This window comes from Diadema setosum, chromosome 2 (assembly GCF_964275005.1).
Source record: "Diadema setosum chromosome 2, eeDiaSeto1, whole genome shotgun sequence".
Classification (NCBI taxonomy): domain Eukaryota; kingdom Metazoa; phylum Echinodermata; class Echinoidea; order Diadematoida; family Diadematidae; genus Diadema; species Diadema setosum.
Window position 1 is genome coordinate 4513314 of NC_092686.1, and position 22512 is coordinate 4535825.

Consider the following 22512-nt stretch of genomic DNA (forward strand, 5'->3'; position numbering starts at 1 on the left):
CCCTCAACGCTCACTCTTAAATTTCTTACAACATCAAAGCATCATTCATCACCTTCTTGTATACAATGACTGTATTCTACAGTGACCGTTACCAATGACCATCGATTTTGTGGTCTGGTCTGGGGACAGGGAGTCTGCTTGAGGGTGATAAACTCTACGGGGCTCGTCCGTGGTAAAGGGAAGGAAGAACCACAGATACAAACAATGTTCTCAGTTAATGTGTCCGCCCATAAGACTTGCCCTACCAACTTTCAAGTGGAGTCCCAATTTGCCTAACTCTATCATAACAAATGATTATGCCTGCATTGTTTATGTTGTGTCATACTCGTCAAAAGCTGAAAGAGAAATGGGTTTGCTCTTGAAAAATGCAGAAAGTGAAATGAAAGAAGGCAATGAAGATGCTCGAAAGAGTATGAAAAAATAGGACATGTCTATATGCAAAATCGTGAAGTTTCAGCGCAAGAAAGTGTGTATCGTGTTTGTAGCCTGAGATTGAAAGAGTGCTCACGAAAAGTAGAGTTTATACCTGTTGGACCAAATCCTGTTAGAATGAGTTTACCAATGAGTGTTTAATGTACAAAGCAAACGAGACGATGATGATAGGAGTCCATGGATGCCCAGCAGAATTGATAAATATAAAGCCCGACCTGATGGTTGTGAATTTGAAAATATGTGTTTAGCCACATTTTGTTCAAAGTATAGACTACTCAGTGAATCTGATATAAAGGGTAAGAAACAGAAGCAGAATGTGTTCAAATTGAGAGGTCAGCTGGGCTATGTATAAAAACGAACAAGAACCAGTGATGCTGTAGTGAGATATCCTCGTTTTTCAGTGACTGTAACCCCTGAAAAGTATTATCAGATTATACTGCAACTATATTTACCATTTCGCACTGATAAACAGTTAAAACCGGATCAATTTTTGACTTATGATGATTTTTATAAGACTGGTTCTGTACGAATGTTGAACAAGAGACTCGAAAGTGTTAAAAACATTGTCAATGAAAATCTAAGGCAGTACGAAAAAAATGCTGATACAGTTGATCAAGCACAAGAATATCTTGAGAAATTTGGTCCACAAGAAGATGCATGGGGCCTACTTTGTCCAGAAACAGAAGTAGAAAGACATGAAACAGTTAAAATCCGTGAAGAAATTGAAGATGTTGATAATGAATTTAGAATCCCAGATCTTGAATCTAAATCAGGAGAGAAAAAGTTATATGGCATAGAATTTCGATCATGTAGCATTACAAAAGAAGACAGTAATGTGTTATTAAGAACTTTAAATAGCATGCAGCAAAAAGTATTCTACAAAATACGACAATGGTGTCTTGACAGAGTTAATGGAAAACAGCCTGCAACATTTCAGATTTTTGTGACAGGTGGTGCTGGAACAGGTAATGCATATGTAATGAAGGGACGCGAATTCTTGGCAGAATGATGCATAATCCAGACGGCGTAAATCCGTACTGAGGAGTGGGGGGGGGGGGGATGGTCACCATCACCACGATTACAAGCCCATAACCGGACCGGGGGGGGGGGGGGGGGGAAGAAGCTTGGTGCCCCCCCCCCCCCACACACACACACACTTTACAGGGACCGGATGTCCCACTCTTCCTCTCACCTCCCTGTTTGCATGAAATATAAAGTGGGAGGAAAGTGGCAGCAAAAATATGAAGACTTTTTGTTCTTGTTGCTTTTTTTTTTTTTGCTTGTCAGATGACTTTCGGCGGAAAAACAGACCTTAAAAGTATGAAGACATTTTTTTTTTTTTTAATATCTGTGAGAGGGAGCGGAGCGACCGAACGGGGGAAGGGTGTGTAGGGGGGTATCCCTCTCCCACACGAGGAAGATTTTGCATTTTCAGACCTGAAATTCAGCGATCTGGTGCACACTTTTGGTGAAAATTTTATTTTCTTTTATTAAAAGAAAAATAAGAAAATGAAATATTCACAATATATTATTGAAAGACTAAATCGAGGTATTTCAGCTCTTGCTCCGCCTGTGCGACATCACTGTGAAGGCCTACTAAATAATGGGGCCTATCACCGGCGTAGACAGGATTTGACCTATAGGAGGAGCGGTTATGTGAGGGAGCGAAGCAAACGGGGGGGGGGGGGGTATAAATCTTTTTGTATTGAAAATTTTGACATTTTACAGTCCAAAAACTGCCGTTTGTAGCTATATTTTCGCTTTGGAAATTAAGGGGGGCACACCGGGTGCAACTGCTGTCAATCACTGGCAGCAACATCAGGAGAATGACCGCTATTTGATAGCGATTAAATGCGAGCGAGCTTGAAAATTTTGACATTCTACAGTCTAAAAACTGCCGTTTGTCGCTATACTTTTTCGCTTTGGAAATTAAGGGGGCCGCGCCGGGCGCAACTGCTGTCAATCACTGGCAGCAACATCAGGAGAATGGCATAGCGGTCAAATGCGAGCGAGCGGAGCGAGCGAGCTTGAAAGTTTTGACATTTTACAGTCCAAAGACTGCCGTTTGTGGCTGTATTTTTTCGCTTTGGAAATTAAGGGGGACACACCGGGCAAAACTGCCGGCAATTACTGGCAGCAACATCAGGAGAATAGCATAACGAATAAATGCGAGCGAGCGAAGCGAGTGAGCTTGAAAATTTTGATATTTTACAGTCCCCCAAACTGTCCTTTGTTGCTGTATTTTTTCGCTTGGGAAATAAAGGGGGCGCACCGGGCGAAAACTGCTGGCAATTACTGGCAGCAACATCAGGAGAATGGCATAATGATTAAATGCGAGCGAGCGAAGAGAGCGAGCTTCAAAATTTTCACATTTTACAGTCCAAAAACTACCGTTCGTAGTTATATTTTTCGCTTTGGAAATTAAGGGGGACCGCACCGGGCGTAACTGCTGTCAATCACTGGCAGCAACATCAGGAGAATGACATAGCGATTAAATGCGAGCGAGCGGAGCGAGCGAGCTTGAAAATTCTGACATTTTAGAGTCTAAAAACTGCCGTTTGTAGCTATACTTTTTCGCTTTGAAAATTAAGGGGGGCGCAACTGCTGGCAATCACTGGCAGCAACATCAGGAGAATGGCATAGCGGTTAAATGCGAGCGAGCGGAGCGAGCGAGCTTGAAAATTTTGATATTTCACAGTCCAAAGACTGCCGTTTGTGGCTGTATCATTTCACTTTGGAAATAAAGGGGAGCGCACCGGGCGAAAACTGCTGACAATTACTGGCAGCAACATCAGGAGAATGGCATAATGATTAAATGCGAGCGAGCGAAGCGAGCGAGCTTCAAAATTTTCACATTTTACAGTCCCAAAACTACCGTTCGCAGCTATATTTTTCGCTTTGGAAATTAAGGGGGGCGCACCGGGCGCAACTGCTGTCAATCACTGGCAGCAACATCAGGAGAATGGCATAATGATTGAATGCGAGCGAGCTTCAAAATTTTCACATTTTACAGTCCCAAAACTGCCGTTCGTAGCTATATTTTTCGCTTTGGAAATTGAGGGGGGCGCACCGGCCGAAAACTACTGTCAGTCACTGGCAGCAACATCAGGAGAATGGCATTATGGTTGAATGCGAGCGAACGGAGCGAGCGAGCTTTAAAATTTTGATGTTTTACACTCCAAAAACTGCCGTTTGTATATTTTTCGCTTTTGTTTGTCCCACTTTTATGGGAGAACCATCCCCCCCCCCGATCGACGCCTCTGCATATGAGGGTGCTTTTGTTAAGTGAAAGATCTGCTGCACACTCTTTGATGAATTAGGGATATATACGTCAATGTCAAAAGTGTACAAAGTTTATCGAAAGGGATCCTGTATAGCGGAGCTTTTGCATGCTTATGATTGCAATACAACGATCTGGTGCATTGTTCTGGGGATATTTGGACAATTTTCCATTAAGAAAGTTCGAGATTTGTCCTCATCTCGGGAATTGCTTGGGGGATAAATGATCTGTCTGCCTAAACACTTCCAAAGGGGCGGGGCAAATGCCCCTTTGCCCCCCCCCCCTCCCCCCCCCCCCCCGAGATAGATTTGACGCCCCTGATCTTCCCTGGGAATGCCCATAGATGTATCCTGACTGAGTAATCAGTCACTGTCGTTTCTCAGGAATGATTCAGGAAATGGAGGGGGTTCAATTATGACGATATAGTTTTTGTTATTGTTTGTTTGTTTGTTTTCGTACATATTTTGCAGATGGTCCCCAAGTTACTCGCGTCATAGCATATTTACATGTAGGCCTATACTATTTGACGTTGTCAACGTCTGAGCCATACCTTACAGTGACTGTATGTCGATGTTACTTTCTTCGCGAGCGAGCGAAGCGAGCGAGCGCTTGATAAAATTATGTATACATTTTCCTACAAGATAGAATACTGTTCAGCTATGTTACCTGTCTGAAGGCCGGCGTACAAACGTCATGCAATATTTTTATTATGTCAAAATTGTTACAATCACATTTCTGCTTCCTCCATTTTTTTCCTCAAAATTCAGGGGGGGGGGGATGATTGTACAGGCCATCCCCCCCTCCTCCATTTCAGGGGGGGGGATATATCCCCCCATCCCCCCCCCCCCGGGATTTACGCCCATGAATCCAGATGATATTTCAGTTATGAAAGTAGCTCCAACTGGAATTGCAGCTTACAACATTGAAGGTAGTACTATTCATAATGCTCTATTCATACCCATTTCTGCTACACTTCCTTACCAACCCCTTGGAGAAGAAAAGATAAGTCATCTACGTAATCAGCTGGGTCAATTGCAGATACTTATAATTGATGAAATATCCATGGTTGATCAAAAGCTGACAGGTATATACATGGACGTTTAAGGCAAATAAGGCAGACACGCGATGATGCTCCATTTGGAAAGGTTTCAATTATTGCAGTTTGAGATTTTTATGAATTACCCCCAGTGAAAGGTACTCCATTGTATAAACATACACTGCAAAGTTCTTTATGGACAGACAACTTTTCTTTAATTAACTTGGATGAAATAATGAGACCAAAGGATGATGCAGAGTTTGCTATTCTTCTGAACAAAGTAAGGGTAAAGGGAAAGGAAGATGAATTATCAACTGATGATACAGCAGTTCTTCAATCATGCGAAACTGGAGAACAATGTGAGGATGCATTGCACATATATTCTTCAAACTAACAAGTAAATGACTGGAATAAAAGAATGCTTCACAAGAAATGTACAAATATCATATGTATCGATGCAGAAGATTTTGAACTGGGTGATGAGGGTAAAAGCAGAGCATGTGACAAACCACGAAAATGTACTAAAGCTTTTTTGCTGGCTTATCTTTGGATTGCTGTAAATTCTAAAGTGATGCTTATCAGAAATGTAAATGTGACCAAAGGTTTATCGAATGGCCGCATTGGCACTGTGACTGACATAATAAGATTCAATGACAATTCAGGACCTACGAGTGTATTGGTAAAATTTGACAATGAAAAAGTAGGAACTCAGTCAATAGAAATGCAACAGGAATCAATTGGGGAAAAAATATACTAAGAGACAATTTCCCTTGAAATTAGCATATGCATGCACAATACATAAAGTACAAGGCATGACAATAGAAAGAGCTGTTGTTTCTCTGAAAAATATATTTTTGCCTGGACAAGCATATGTAGCTCTGAGCCGTGTAACGTCATTATCCGGACTAATTATTGAAGATTTTAATTCAAAATTTATGTATTGCAATCCAGCTGGTAAAGAAAGCTTAGAGACCATGCCAACATTTCTTGACGAAAAGAGTATTGCCAATGATGTTACCAATACAACTATGAATATCATATTACATATCATTCAAGGCCTCAAAGCACATTTCAAAGATATCCAGTCAAATTGTGTCTTTCAAAACTCTGATATCATTTGTTTAACAAAAACTTGGCTTAATGATGACATTTTTATGTGAATTTACATCAGTTTAAAATGTTCAATCAATCTCGGGCAAAATCTTATTCTGACGACAGTCCCTTATTTTCTGCACTGAAAAATCAAGCACATGGGGGAGTTGCAGTGTACAGTACAATCAGATCTATTAGTAGGCTCAAATTACATATCAAGAACCTAGAATTTATAACATTTGCAGTAACTCATCCTTCATTTCTTATTTCAGTGATATATTGACCTCCTAGATATGACAACAAACAGTTTTGTGAGAAATTGAGGAAATTACCTGTAGAATTACAGCAAAGAAGTACAAAATGCATAGTTATTGGCGACTTCAATGAAAATCTCAGACAAAGTTCAGGTGATTCACATGTGCATAAATTGATGTGTTCTTATGGATATCAACAACATGTACATGATGCTACAACCGAAGGTGACACATTGATTGATCATGTATATAGCATAGGTATTAATAAACTTACCACTGAAGTTATTCCTCTTTACTACAGTTACCATGAAGCTGTTAGAATACAGTTTTGATAAATTTTGTTTTGACGAGTAATATAAATTGCATTTTTCCTGTTTACACTATGTGCTATATAACACAAATTTTGAATTATTTCAAGCAAATCAATGCTAAATGTTATAAGTTTTCTGACCTGTGTTTGTCAAAAAATTGCATTCATTAGTTGTTGTTTTATTAGTCTTTGGTAGCCATGGAAGTGAAAGTAAAGCACTGACAAAATAATGCATCAGTTTTAGTGTGTTTCATCTAGGCCTATATGGCTAACATCTTTATGGCTTTTCTTTTGCCTGGGGAAGAATGAATTAGTCTGTGCTTGTGCCTAACACGTCGATCTCAGACCCCGTTTACAGTGCGAGGCTCGGCCGCGGCCGAGCCGCGGCCGAGCCCACCTTCATTTCAGTGTAAACGCGCAAAAGGCCAAATGCGAGGCCAAAATTGGCCTCGCATTTGGCCACGCTCTGGAGGTGGTCTCGGCCGCTAGCCGCGGCCGAGCCCGGCCTTTTCTCAGTTTAAACGCAAACTGGGCCAAATGCGCGGCCAAGTTTAGTCTGGCTACCAAACCCTCTGCCCTGTACTATTTCGCTGTTCAGGATATTAACCCCTCAACGTCGAAAACTAGTATAGTTTAAGGTGGTTTTGTCCTGCAAAGGATTTTTTCCTTCGGCAAAGGCCTTTGCCCGAACGGCGACTTCGTCGCCACGGAATTCAGTTGGCAAAGGGTCTGAAAACCAGACAATACCAAATTGCGTTTGTTTACGAGCAGAGCGCCACTACGACAAAATATTGAAAGGTTTGAATAAAAAGCGCGGCCGAGCCCGGCAGTGTAAACGGACAAAATTGCGGGGCTCGGCACCGCAATAAGCCAGTTCACAGTTACAATCTGAGCATGTGCAGATAAAGGTCATTGCAGACCTTCTCTTGAAATGGATTTGCAACTGAGGTATTCAAAACCTAGATAGAGCTTCTTGACAACTTTGTTGTTAATGAACCAGGTGCAGATTGGTATTTACAGGTAAATGTGCATTCTTTCCAGCAATATTAATAAAAGGCATCCATGCAGCACTGACATGTAAATTAACACTTCCTGCATTGCTGTTTTCAACAGCTCTTCTTGAAGACCATTCCATGTTTTGCAAAGTCTGTGGTTGGAGAGGTCATTGCAGACTAATGCTAACCGTGAACTGGCTTATTGAGGCTGGGCTCGGCCGCGGCTCGGCCCAGCCCAGCACTGTAAACGGGGTCCTTGTGTCCAAGTGTTTTTAAGTGTTTGTTTTTTTTCGTTAATCCGAAACACGAAAATTCCCTATACTTAGAGGTTCGTTAATCCGAAAATGAAAAAGGGTTCGTTAATCCGAAAATATGTGGCGTTATTCCGAAGGTTCGTTACTCCGAAGATTGGTTAATCCGAAAATGAAATTCGGAACAATGAACCTTCGGAATAATGAATCTTAGGAATAAAGAGCCTTCGGAATAACGAACCTTCGGAATAACGAGCTGTAACCCCCACCTCTACACAGAGCCAGAGGGCCCGAGTTACCAGACTGAAAGAATATTAAGACCATCCGAGGTGTTACGTGTCATCAACCCCAATAGCAGGGCACCACCATTCTCCATACATGCCATACGCGAATGAGCTGGACCACATATAACCAACGTTGCACTCAAGGATAGAGGGAGCAGCGAAACATTAATTAACTATGTGATGTGGGATTATGTCTTCCTTCCTTTGAATAACAAATCTTTGTTACTCAAAACCTTATTAATCTGACTGGCGAAAATGCATCAACTGCATTTTTCGTGACCTTTCAGTTTCTCCACTAGTGCGAGTGAAATCATCACGAATAAATCAACAGATTTTACACCGAAAGATAAACAAGAGTACTAAAATAAGTGGATAATTACGTGTTAAATATAAGTATTACGTATATATATTTTTCATCCTAGATTAGAATTTGTATTAGACAAAAAGATGAAAAAGGGGTCTTTTTTCACATGTTTGTCATTTCTCTATAGTGCGGAGTTCTTAGAATTGCTGCACAAGACATATAGCTACATCAAATGATAAAAAAAACCAACACAATTCGAGAAAAAAAAGTTAGATTCCAAAACTTTTTTATGATATTGATTTGAATCTTCGAATTCTATGGATTTAATTGCTCATTTCGAAACAAGGATGGATTTATCACGATCTCGAAACAAACAACGAACACGAAAAAGTATGGAAATCTTGCGAAAACAAAATCTCATGCACCCTTTGGTGGATATTTAACACATAAGGTTCAGGGGTGCACCACGGAGAGTAGATGAACTGCTTAGCTACACCCCCCCCCCCCAAAAAAAAAAAAAAAAAAAATATTTCACTGTAATGAGTATAATCTTGCTACGACGAGATGAATAAGAAATAGATATGTCTTTGAAGGTGATTAATATTCCCCTTAACACTTCTGCACTGGTACACGGCCGAGAATATTAAACGGTAACGAGTGTGCTGTTACCACAGCAACATACATGAATTGGCACTTTAACAGTATTAGTAGTTTGATCTGATTTCGATGAAAAACTGCACGTTCACCATGACAACGCACTTTCCAGCATGTTGAAAGATGTGTCTTGTGCAACTTTGTTTCGAGTTTTTCATGTGTGCCACTTTTCTTGTGAATTGCCTGAAAACTGGAGAAACAGTTCGATCCTAAATCCCATTTTGGCGCATCAGCCATCTTACCTGATTAATTCAAAGTTTAAAGGTCCTGTTTTCCTTTGGGAACAGTGATTTAAAAAATGTTCAAGATATCACATTTGATGCATGTGTGTAGGTCTGTTGTATCACAAGACATCCTACCTTATAACATTTTCGAAAAAAGCCTTAAATATAAGGAGATATCAGTATTTTTCTCATTACCCCCCATAACTGTATAGGCGGTTTACTCTGGCAACATGTTGTTCATATTTTGTGTATTTAACAATACTTAAAACATTGATTGTAGAATGCAAATTTTTACAGTGGTGTTTTCTATCCCAAACTCACATTTTGGAACTGTTTTAAAGCACTAATGCTGTTTTTTGTTTCATCTGCAAATGGTAAATAATGGCGTTAACATCGAGATAAAAGTACAAAAAGGGAGGCCTACAATTGTGAGTAAAATGATAATCAAAGACTGAACAAAAATTCTACGAGTTTGATTAAGAAAAAGAAAAAAAGAAAACCGGCGTTTAAAAAAAGGAGATGTTTCTCTTTTATATTATGTTTACATTGTTATATACGTTAGACCCTATTGTAAAAATGAATGAATAGATAAATATATACATATATATATATATATATATATATATATATATATATATATGTATATATATATATATATCAATTAATGCATTGATAAAAGAATAGATGAATAAGTAAACGTCAGAATATTGGTTGGAGGGAAAATTCACCGAGGCTGACGTCACGTCACATCATTTTTTTTTTTTTCATATTGAAATTATTTTAGGTCACATGAGAAGTTCTCGGCCTATGCAAGTTCGAGAATTTCATAACGTCGGACATGAAATATATTAATCTTGGGTCTGCCTATAATATTGGATTGTCATGGCTAGTACAAAGATGTGTGTTTTTGTTAAAGTTTACATGCCGATAATGCTTCTCTGATGTGTGTTGGTGTACGTCTACACATGTTTTTCTGACTGATTTAGATTTAAGTGTATCTTGTTACTTTGATTATCAAGCAAGGTTAATTCTGTATACACAGGATTGTCATTGCCATTGTTACTTATTGTTATCTGGATACGGTCAGATGCCTTTCAAGAATGTGATTTGGGGGAAAAACTTTATAACTGAAATGATAAATGATAGGTACTTTTTACATACTGGAATGCCGATATATAGATCTTGATACCGGCGGATATTACTTTATTGGATTCGTGTCATTTATTACCTCCGCCAAGGGAGGAGGTTATGTTTTCGTTACCGTTGGTTTGTGTGTTCGTTCGTTCGTTCGTTCGTTAGTTAGTTAGTTAGTTTACAAGTCCGTGTGCAAAATAACTCAAAAAGTAGTCAACGGATTGAGATGAAACTTCCAGGAAAGGTTGAGAATGACACAAGTACCAAACAATTAACTTTTGGTAGTGATCCGAGAATTTTTGGGAAATTTATGAAGGTTTTTTGATATTATTTTGGCAGGTAGGGTCAATGAACTTGGGAGTTCAGGCTGGGCGTATTTGAGGTTTGCATGCGCGCACTAAAGTGCGTGCTCTAGTTTCTGCTAGTACGAGGCGCGCGGTGCAGCTGAGGGTTTATGACGTATAACTATGGGTGGAAATCTATATACCTACATCTGGAAGAACAAGATCAGTGGTGAAAATGAGCTTGCATGCTTGGCGGAGGTCTGCGCTCTCAGAGTGCTTTTCTAGTTATAGTATGTATTTACAATTAACACACAAGTAGAATAGAATTTTGGGTATTGTCCCCCCCCCCCCTTTTGTATGTTTCGCTAATTACCTCCGCCAAGGGAGGAGGTTATGTTTTCGTTACTGTTGGTTTGTTCGTTCGTTCGTTCGTTTGTGTGCAAAATAACTCAAAAAGTATTGAACGGATTGGGATGAAACTTGCAGGAAAGGTTGAGAATGACACAAGTACCAAAAGATTAACTTTTGGTAATGATCCAAGAATTTTGGGGAATTTATGAAGGATTTTTGATATTTTGGCAGGTAGGGTCAATGAACTTGGGAGTTCAGGCTGGGCGTATTTGAGGTTTGCATGCGCGCACTAAAGTGCGTGCCCTAGTTCTGCTAGGGCGAGGCGCGCCGCGCATCTGAATGTTTATGACGTAACAAAGGCTTCTACATTGGGGATCTCGTGCAATTTTTTTTTTCATTGAGTTTTTATTGATCAAATTAACAAGATTACAAAAACATCACAACAAAATTCGAAATGATAAAAATACTACTACTAATAAATAATAACAAAAAATTAAGTCAAAAAGATGAAGAGAATCAAAGCAAAGCAGCATAGAATAAAGTCAATAAGAATGTTGTACATATGCAATGGTACAGTCATAAACAATAATATCGCTTCAATATGTTAAATTCAGAGTGTTCACCGCAATAACATACCTTTACATCATATGTCAAATCTCCATTTACGGAAATGAAGTACAAGTTTTCCATTCTTATTAGCAATGCGATACTCAAGTTCTTTACATGTTTTTAAATACACCTTAAATCCTTGAAATGAGGGTTGGTTACCTCTGAATTTACACAAATAAATATAATATTTCAAGATAAGGAAAATATAAGTTATAAATTTATCATCTTTAAACCCGAAAAATTTTTCAAAAACGGAGGGGTTATAATTTTTCTTAGTGTTTTGATTTATGACATTAATTATGTCATCCCAAACTTTTTTTACGTGCTGACACTCAATAAATATGTGAATAACAGTTTCTGGCAATCTCTGACAGAATGTGCAGTTGGGGGAGTCCTTCCTTTTGATTTTGTGCAAAAAATCATTTAGTGCTATAACTCTATGATATAGCTTGAAATAAAAGGAACGAACTCGAGCGTCAATAGAACTTTTAAAATTTCTCAGATGGATGTTATCCCACAATTCTGAATCTGGATTTAACGACAGGTCTTTCCAAAAACAAATTTGTTTTGCTGGAGCACAGTCCTCTGACATAATTGAGTAAACATATTTCGGAACTTTCTTTGCTAAACATAACTTATTTACTATCGTGTCAAAAATTTCATTATGATCCCAATTTGATATAGTTAACCATGTTTGAGGAATATTGCTCATTAAAGAATTAAATTTTCTCCTTCCTGTGGGCGAAATACCGAAATCAAGAATAAGTTCTTCAAAAAGTTTGCTTCCAGGGAGTGGTGAATCTAAAAGATCACTGACAAAGACTATACCTCTATCAAACCACTCTTGATAAAAAAAAGAATCGCTTTGACTTGGATCTAATATTTCTGTTAAACCATAAACATTGACATGATCCTAAATCCGAAAATTTCACACCAAACTCCTTATTTATTGCTTTCTCCCTGAAAAAATACCAAGTTGTAATAGAATCAGATAATTGAGAGCATGGTAACTTATTCAAAACAGATTCAGGTACATGAGATTTCCATAAAATATCATTCATCTGATTAAAATCTTCTAATACTGAAAGTTCAATTACCTTCCATAAACTACTGTAATTTTTGTCCAAAAGAAGTTTGACCCAAGCCATTTTCTGTGACATGGCAAAAACATATGGATCGATCATTCGCAGCCCACCCGAAGCGAAATCATTACAAACATATTTTCTTTTTACTCTATCTCTTCCACCACTCCAAATAAATCTATAAAATATTCTGTCTAACTCTTTGAAAATTTTTTTTGGGATCTTTATACATAATACTGAAAAAAGATACAACATTTGAGGTAATAATAAGGTTTTAACCACACAAATCTTTCCAATTAAGGATAAATTTCTGACGCGCCAACAGTTTAGGGTCGCTTCTATAGATTTCAATTTAGGTTTGTAGTAAAGAGCAAAAACTTTGCTGACATCTAGTGAAAAAACAACTCCAAGGGTTTTGAAAGTATCTGTTTTCCAAATAAGACCATTTTCAGAGTATGGATTTATTTGAGAGCCTCTTTTAGCACCAACCCAAATTGCCTCCGACTTAGATATATTTAATTTACAACCTGAACATACTGCAAAATTTTCAAGCAAATCAAACAAATGATCAAAAGAACTGAGTGAGCCATCTAAAAAACATGTGGAATCGTCTGCTAACAATGATATTTTCACTTCTTTTCCTTCTACAGGAATACCTTTGATATCATTATTTTGTCTTACAGCTAAAGCCATTGTTTCTATAACTAATAAAAACAAATATGGAGAAATAGGACAACCTTGAAAGATTCCTCTTTCCATCATAGCAGCTTTAGTAAAAAAAAATCCATTATTTACAACATAACTCTTTCGGGTGGAATAAAGAGTTTTAATCCAGTCAACAAATTTATCCCCAAAATTAAATCGTTTTAGAACTTTTAATAAATATTCATGGTTGACACTATCGAATGCTTTTTGTATATCTAAGAGGAGAATGGCACCAGGGAGGTCATGATGTTCTGTATATTCTAATAAATCCATAATCAGTCTAATATTATTTCCAATATTTCGTCCCTTTAAAAGACCAGATTGGTCCGAGTGAATAAGTTCATTAATGCAGTTTTTCAATCGATTTGCCAAAAGCTTTGCCAAAATTTTATAATCCACAGTCAACAATGATATGGGCCTATAGTTTTTTAAATACATCTGGTCTTTATCTTTCTTTGGGAGAAGAGTAATAATACCGTTTCGTTGTGATGAAGACAAAAGCCCACTGTCCAATGAAAAATTAAATGAATCCAATAACAAGTCAGAAATATCAGGCCAGAAAACTACATAAAACTCCACCGGTAAACCATCATATCCTGGAGTTTTATTGTGTTTCATTGAGGTGAGTGTTTCATATATTTCTTTTTTAGAGAAAGGTTGTTCCAAAAACAATTTATCATTTTCTTCTAATTTGGGTATTTCAAGAGAGTCTAAAAAAATATCTCTGCTGTTGTTGTCTTGTCCTTCTTGATTTTTATACAAATTCTGATAAAAATTATGAATTTCTTCTAATATATTCTTATGATTAGATATCATTTCATCATCAGAATTTTTTATTCCATGAATGGTTTTTTTTTCTCCCCATGCCTTTTCTCTAAATTACAAAAATATTTGGAACTTTTTTCTCCTTCTTCAATCCAACGCATTCTTGAGCGGATAATAAGGCCCTGAGTTTCATATTCTAAAATTTTATTCAAATCGGTTTTCAAATGTTCAAGGCGTTCAATAAACACGACATTGTCAGGGTCATTATTTATTTGCATGTTAATATCATCTATCTCTCTAAACAACTTATTTTTAGTGGCATTCCTTTCTTTCTTTTTTCTGGCACCGTACTCTATGCAAACACCTGTTATTGTACATTTAAGAGCATCCCACATAATATTAGGATTACATTGACTATCTTTATTATCAATTCTAAAATCTTTTATCTTTTCTTTAATCAGTTTTACAAATTCAGCATCATTATGTAAATAATTACAATTAAGTTTCCAAAAACCAGGTCCTTTCTTTGGTTGATCATCCTTAAAATTCAAAGTTACCACAGAGTGATCTGATTGAATCCCTGGGATGATTTTTGATTGCAAACAGTTATTAACAAAGTTGTCTGAAACAAGAATAAAATCTAATCGGGATAGGACCTTTGGGTTTATTTGATGCCTGGTATATTGTTTTAAATTTGGATGAAAATGTCTCCAAATATCACACAAATTGTATTCTACTATCAAAGTTTGAATAATTTCACTAACTTTTGTGTTTGAATGTCTTTGTTTAGCTCCTCGGTAATCTTGAGGGCCCAACACAGCATTAAAGTCACCAGCACATATCAATGATGTATAATTAAATTGTTCTACTTTAGCAAAAACTTCAAGGAAAAAATCAGAGTCATCATTATTAGGTTCATATATATTAACAAGTAAGAGAGATAAACCATTAATAGTGACATTATTAATCAAAAATCTCCCATTTGGATCAGAATATGAAGAATGAGTTACTGGTGAAACATGATTGCGAATCAAAATGGCAACACCACGACTATTGGAAGTATGACTCGAAAACCATGCATGTTCCCCCCATTGCTGTTTCCAAAATTTTTCATCTTCAACAGAGGAATGTGTCTCTTGAAGAAAAATGATATCACTGTCAATTGATCTTAAGTAATGAAAAATCTTTCTTCTTTTTACAAAATCTTGAATACCTCGACAATTAAATGTACTTAATTTTAGTGCCATGGATAATCATGATATAATATCACTAGTTGCGTAAACCAAACACTAGAAGCACTTGCATTGTAGAACATGGTGTAGCCTGGAGATAACATACATGTAGTTGAAACAAAATATAGGAATAGAGCTGCTTGATATAAAGTATCAAATATCATTACATGTACAAACATAAAAAGAAACGAACAAAAAGCACTGATTGCTGCTTTGAATTTAAACATGATCAGAAAAAAAGTCAGTATACAAAAAAGCTAGATTGAGCGAAAACAACAGCGGGGTGCAATTGCACCAAGATAGGTGACCAGTGGCTTCAAATCAACCTCAGCCCTGGTCTGGAAGTGCAAACAACAACTAGAGCAACTTTGAGCAAAAGAACACTGTGTGGCTATAAATGTGACCGTGCACCTCAAAACGAACATAAAGTCGCACACACTGATTTTGCGTGAGGACTGAAAATATGTGAAATGGGTCAACCTAGCCGATCTTGACTTTTTCATATTTCCTGAAAGAGCGGGTCTTCTTTCACATTATGCTAAAATTTGGTATCATAAAACGGGCAGGAAAGTGTTTATTTTTAGCAGTTTATCTCGAACATTTTTGGGAGAATATTGTGATTAAGTGTGTCTTTAGAATCCTTTTTTCATTTCTGAAAAACCTTGTCCACACTCTTCACTTTCAACTCTAATAACTTTTGAAAGGATAGTGCTACTGCTTTGAAAGTTGGCGTTAATTATGGACAGAATGTGTTAATGAGGCATGCTTAATTTCAGTTTAATCTGATAATCCCTTCATTGTTGTTACTCTGGTGGTTTACTTCCTGTTTATTGTCCCATTCATCGCACAGCCAGCACGGTTTGGTAAAGATTTAGCGCTTGAATAGACACTGTACTTAAGAGCCTCTTTTCTTAGTTCCCACTTTTCCTGAGTTTGTGCTTTCTTTCCAATATTCAGATAGGTTAGAACAGTCCATTTGATTTGAGTTATACATCATTGTAAAGCTTAAGGTCTGCTCTTTCAGAATATGGTCTTAACTAAAAATTCATGTCTGGCGACTTTTTGTTTGTTTTGAGGTGCAGGGTCACAAATACTATTGTATGCCTCTTTTAACACATAATAAGCAGTTTCTACAGAGCCAAAACAAAAAGGCACATTACCACACATGCAATGCAATGTTACAATGCTACAACAGCAAACTGAAGAATTAGATCAACATAAAAAAAAACCCTCTAAGTCACGTCATCTGTATAATAGTACCACCTAAAAACAGATGACCCCCAACTCTCCGCAATGAGCTACTGTAATGAACCCCCCCCCCCCCGGAAAAAAAAAGGAGAGGGAGAGCCGAGTAATATATAACAAAAAAAAAACCACACATACCTATTAAATATGTATACATCCCCTTCTCAGAATAAAACGGAACATAGCGAGCATCATAGGAAATCCAGAGATATAAAAGGTGACTGGACCATAAGTCATAACTGGACATCATGAATCTCCAAGATTCAAACATTTCTCTTACTTTTTTCCTTTTAACCACATCACTCGCCATAATGAAGTTTAAATGACTAACTTGGTAATAAACATTATAATAAAATAAATAATAATGAACCCCAAATTTTGTATTACATTCAAATACACTTACAGCTACTTATGGTTTAAGGCAATAGTTGCGTGTAAATACGATGTACATATAGCTAAAATGAGAGATATTTCGGAGAAGGCATTTGTTCACTCCACTTGTCATTATATTTAGTTTTTACTTTATACACCTTTTCTTTCAGCAATACCGGTACAGCTTACAGCTGTATGGTAATAAACTTACTAGATAAGTCTTCGAAGATACTCCATTATCTAAAAAAAAGTTCAGTGTTTTTATTTAATAATTTCTTTCTCTCAGCTGATGTTGTGAAAGATTTCTTGAAATCTTAAACTGCCGTAGTAGTGCCTGGAATTAGTCCACTGAAACGACTTTCCCGGAGGTTTGATCTCTGTATCGAATCTTATCAGGATAAGCGAAAAACGGCCTCTTGCCTTCGTCTTTCAGGCGCTTAAATTTTTCCTGTTTCTTCCTGCGTAACTGGAGAACCCTTTGCGACAAGTCCTCTGCCACAAAGACCTTGAGATCATGGTACATAGAGCTGGGGGGCATTTCATCAACGAGTTCGTCGGAGTTTTCACCGACAAATTTGCTATCAGCCAATCAGACGCAAGGATTTCGTTAGCTTTTAACAGTTGTCAGTGTAAATCCTTGCGTCTGATTGGCTGATAGTAAATTTGTCGGTGAAAACCTCCGACAAACTCGTTGATGAAACGCCCCCCAGGTCTGCTTAAGCTTCTTGCTACATGCTTTCCTGACCCGTTCCTTGGTTACAAATGTCGAAAACGCGACATGGATTCTTCTTGGTTGCTTGGAATGAGTCCCATCTTTGCCTACAGGCTGATGTGTGGGCGTTCGGTGGCATCTTTCTATCTTTGAGAGATCTGCTTCTGGAACCTCAGCGTATTGCAGAAATTGAGTGACCGTTTTCATACAATCTTCCGCTGTTGGGTTTGAAGATTCTGCAATACCAAAGAGTACGAGATTCTTTCTTCGTCCCCTATTCTCAAGGTCATCAAGCTTATTTACGAGGATCTCTTTCTCCTTCTCCAACTGTTTGACTGAATCTTTCAGGGCGCCCACTTCAAACTCAATGTTATTCATCTTTTCCTCATGATCAGATACTTTCAGTGAAATGTCTTTGAGCTTTTTGTCTAGCAGAGCTTCAATGCGTGAGTGAAATCTTGATTCGAAATCTTTGAAAAATGTGACAAACCACACTGGGGGTGCTTCTGAAGATAAGTCTAGAGACCGTCGTGTATTGCCGGTGGGTTCGGCTCCGTGCAAGGGCGCGGCCATATTGCTATCGTACTGACCTGGGGTTTCAGCTACGTCGTTTGTTTCCATACGGCTACTGCAAGCGGTGGGACTACAGTTAGACATCTTCGGCTTCTTAGCGGAAGGGGACGATTTGTTTGGAGTGTTTCCCAACTGATGAGTTACTTTTGGAGGGTCCATTGTTCTTAATGTCCTTACCTTATTAAAAGTCCATTGCGAAAATCCCGGGGAATTAATCACTATACCACACGGTGAAATTTTGCTTCAAAGCAAGAGATGAGAAAGTCACATTATGCTCGACAATGCCTGAAGAGCGCCCCCCCCCCCCCCCCTCGGGCAATTTTTCAGTGGATGGAAATCACTGATCTCCATATGGAAGAGCAAGATCATCGATGGAAAGTAACCGCTTGGCGGATGTCTGCGCTCTCGGAGTGCTTTTCTAGTTTGCGAGTGTGTTCTCGTTTATGCTTACATTATCAGTGGTCCTGTCATTAATAGCTTGTACAATGTGTCAATGAAATACAGTGCGTCTCTGCTTTTATTGTCGATGTCATTTTGCTTCCTTTAACTGTTATTTACAAACCGTTTATGTTATAAAGAGTTAGAGGTTTGCAAATAGTATTCTGTATACAAATGTAACGTGCTATCAAGAGAAATGCCCTGAAGCATTTGCATCGAACGTGATTGTCATTTGAAAAAAAAAAAATCGTGATAATTTTGTGACATAACTGTTCATTTTGCATATCCCGCCTCTGGCTCTCATCTGCTGCTTTTATAAGTGGCGATAAGCGAGAGCTGTGGGTTTAAACTACTCTGGTGTCTTGGTTTGTTTGTTTGTTTGTTTGTTCGTTTGTTTGTTTGTTTGTTTGTGTTTGTGTTTGTTGTTGTTGTTTTTTTTTTTGGGGGGGGGCTATTTCAATCATGTCTCAACTTCATATTACGAGTACATGCACATACACACACCCGTATAACACTTGTCAACAATCAATATAAATGTCGTTTTTCTCCCCGTGCTCCTTCGAGGGCATATAAAGAAACAACGAAACAAAGAAATATAAAGAAACAACGAGCCATTGAGCATGGAAACTTTGCGATATAGCACAGTTTAGATTATACAGTCAATCTTTTGCATCCATACTCCAGGTCCCACTTATCACTTGACCAAAGTGGTAAAGCAACTAAGACAATGAATAAGTCATGATCATTTCAGATTGCATTGTAAGAAATATTGGTGGCTTATTCTATAAACCAAAACTCTCCGCAACCAGCAACCCCTCATCACCTTAAAAAAAAAAAAAAAAAAAAAAAAAAAAACCGCTTGTTTCATTAATGTCAATAATCCACCGGTTAAGGGCACTTGAACGTGTACGTTTATGGAAAATTCGCTGTATAAATATATTGTTATTACTATTGTTATTATTATTATTATTATCAAACCAAATTTGTTTAATCAAATGTCGTTTTGCATTCTTTTCTTGAGTATTATTTGTAAACAATAGACAGGAGATGATTAAAAGTTCTCAGAAAAACCAAAAGGTATGGGAACCTGGATTGCAGATTCATTGTGACAGCTTTATGGGGATAGAAGGTGAATGCTACTCGAGATATATATGACACGCAACCTGGAGCGACCGAACTAGAGTCATTCTCAATAAACCGAGCACAGACTGTTGATCACAAAATTCTCATATTCGGCAAGGTCATGGAGATATTACAAAAAGAACTGATTACAAACAAAATTTCCCCTAATACCAAAAAATCATTTGATTTGATTTGATTTGATTTGATTTATTTATTCACCGTAAATTCATGCAGGAAAAAGAGTACAGTAAAAGTATGACAAGCAATATACAACATAATGATCAACAGAAGAATATATGCTTAAAACATAGAATGCATGAAATGTGGAAAAGGGAAGAAAACAAGAGAAAAAAAAAGCAGCGAATATGTACGGTAGGATAGCCCATTCAGCTCAGTCTACGAAGACATGGCTATTCTTCCATGGAATCCTAACATGAAATTGATATTGATATCAGGATAAAAAGATTCAAACTGTAAAAATATGTATATCATTGACGAGAGAAAAAAAAAGTATATTGACTGAGCTACAAAGATAATAAACTTATACTATGGAGGGATTACACTCTAAACTCAAATGTTGAATCAACATTTAAAAGGGCCGAGGAGTGACAGCATTTTTTGAAGTGTTGCATCTAACTTTTAAAATAACATTTTAAACGTTGAATCTAGCAGGAAAACCAACACTTTGAAAATGTTGTCACTCCTCGGCCCTTTTAAATGCTAATTCAACATTTGTGTTTTTAGAGTGTATAAAAAAGAAACTGGAACAAATGATATCAACTTACTAAATTATGAAGCAGGACTACAAACAACTTTTAAATTTGGAGGGAGATTGTTATATTGCACAGCACCCCTACAATAAAAAGTAATTTTACAATATTCTGTCCTAGGTTTTGGCAATGCTAAATTGATATCGCGATATCATTGAAAATTGATATTGCGGAAGTCGGTAACAACCGCTTCAATATCCACTTCCTAGACTGTGTTCGAACAATGGTTATACATGTCCTCATAGCCTGTGGGTTTCCGGCCCCCTCGAACGGTTTACAGTTTTTACAGACTTTCGCTTTTGAGCAGACTTGTTGTTTTGTTTTGTTTTTCAACACTGAAAGTGCTTTCTTTCTGATATCGAGTTCACATCAGTATTATATAAATGGCCTTGTTGGACTCGTAACCTCTTTTACGAGGAAATTAAAAGCAATATTATTTCAAGCACGTGATTATGATTAACAATTCACGATTTCTGGTGAATGACGATGTGGGACGCGGCATACGGTGCATGTTATGCGGCTACAACACGCTCCCCACCCCGCCCACAACCTGAACACTGCTTAGAGGTTGAAAGCATAGAAATTAAGCCTTCGAACTTTTCTGACTCTGGACTACATGTGCAGAATGTACAAGTACGCTGAAGAAAATCCCCATCAGAACTTCCTGGTTCAAAGTTCCGGCGACTGTCCAAAGTCTTAATGAGTATATCTTTGCGATTGGACCAAGGGGATTTTACATGCCCGCCCGCTCTTTTTTGTTATTTACTTATAGCGCTATCAAGCCACATCATTCCTGGCTGGGGAACGGCTGCTTGTATACTTACAATCACTATACAGTCCCCCGTGGAATGTATTAATGATACCGGTTTGTCTCGAATGGTACGACAATTCATACATTTTTTGCTCTCTTTCCAAGAAGTATTCACCAAGAGTTACCTCGGATCCTTTCCAATCGTGAACACTTATTTGCATCTTGTGGACGGAGAATAAGTGGAATCCGTTGACATTGTGTCTTATATGCCTTAAAAAAAGAGAATTCAAACAAAGTAATGATCGCTTTGTAAAGATCGCTTTTTTCTTTTCGGCTGGAGCAGTGATCCCGCATTCACTTCCTGGTCTGATTATAGTCCTGAAACCGCCATTCTACCTGGGATCAGGATCACGTAAGTTATCCGACTCGAAGCTTCGGCTCTATCGTACCTGTTCGTGTTTGTTCGATGTATGCATATCATTCCGGAACGCCCTCGTACACGGCGCTGGATCGCTATAGGTGGGAAAGCTTCCACCTTGTTGTGGTGTAGCACCAAGAATTATGTTGGCTATACTTACAAGAATCACCAAAAACATAAAGTTCTTTAAAATATAGTGTCTCAATATTATTATACCGTCAATTAGAATAGTAATAAATTTGGAAGCTTATACGTCACCACCATTACCCTCTATCAATCAATATTGTAGTAGTAGGCAATCATTCGAGAATGGAATCATACATAATAGCATATGAATCTGAATTGATATGAGTAACAGAAGCATGGCTGAAAAGGTAATCTCTCCTATAAATGGTTCAATTGCAAGATTGTGCATTTGAAAAAAAAAAATGACAGAAATTACGGAAGATTGAACATATTTTATTAATTCTGAATAACATGCTGTTATGGCAGCAATATATATTCAGTGAGAAGCATGTAAAATTACTGTGGATTTCGAAGACTCGCAGTTTATGAGTATTTGAATTACGATTAGGCGTATGTGATTCTTTTTATCGTATGTTGACTTGCAAATGCTATCTTTTGTGAGTGTTGAGTAATGTGTTATGTTAAAAAAAAGTTATAGATTTGGTTAATTTTCTAGGTTATTGAACATCTGACTTTATTTTTTTTTTAATGAAAATTATACAGATTACCAGCTGATTTGGCCAACTCCCTCAGTCTTGGAGTATCTGATCTGGACTTTTGTGCCCAGGATTAGTTTAATTCTTTTATTTGCAAAGGATTTTTTTTAA

The 22512-nt window shown here is 37.6% G+C and overlaps 1 protein-coding gene and 1 pseudogene across 1 annotated transcript; both read right to left on the reverse strand.

The window, feature by feature from the left end:
• Window positions 1-11483: 11483 nt before the first annotated feature.
• LOC140239089 (uncharacterized) lies at window positions 11484-13335 on the reverse strand (annotated as a pseudogene).
• Window positions 13336-17235: 3900 nt separating this feature from the next.
• LOC140239100 (uncharacterized) lies at window positions 17236-18339 on the reverse strand. Its single transcript, XM_072318994.1, has 2 exons — window positions 17597-18339; window positions 17236-17422 (listed from the first exon to the last, which is right to left on the reverse strand). The coding sequence occupies exons 1-2, from the start codon at window positions 18337-18339 to the stop codon at window positions 17236-17238; spliced, it is 930 nt and encodes a 309-aa protein (XP_072175095.1).
• Window positions 18340-22512: the final 4173 nt, after the last annotated feature.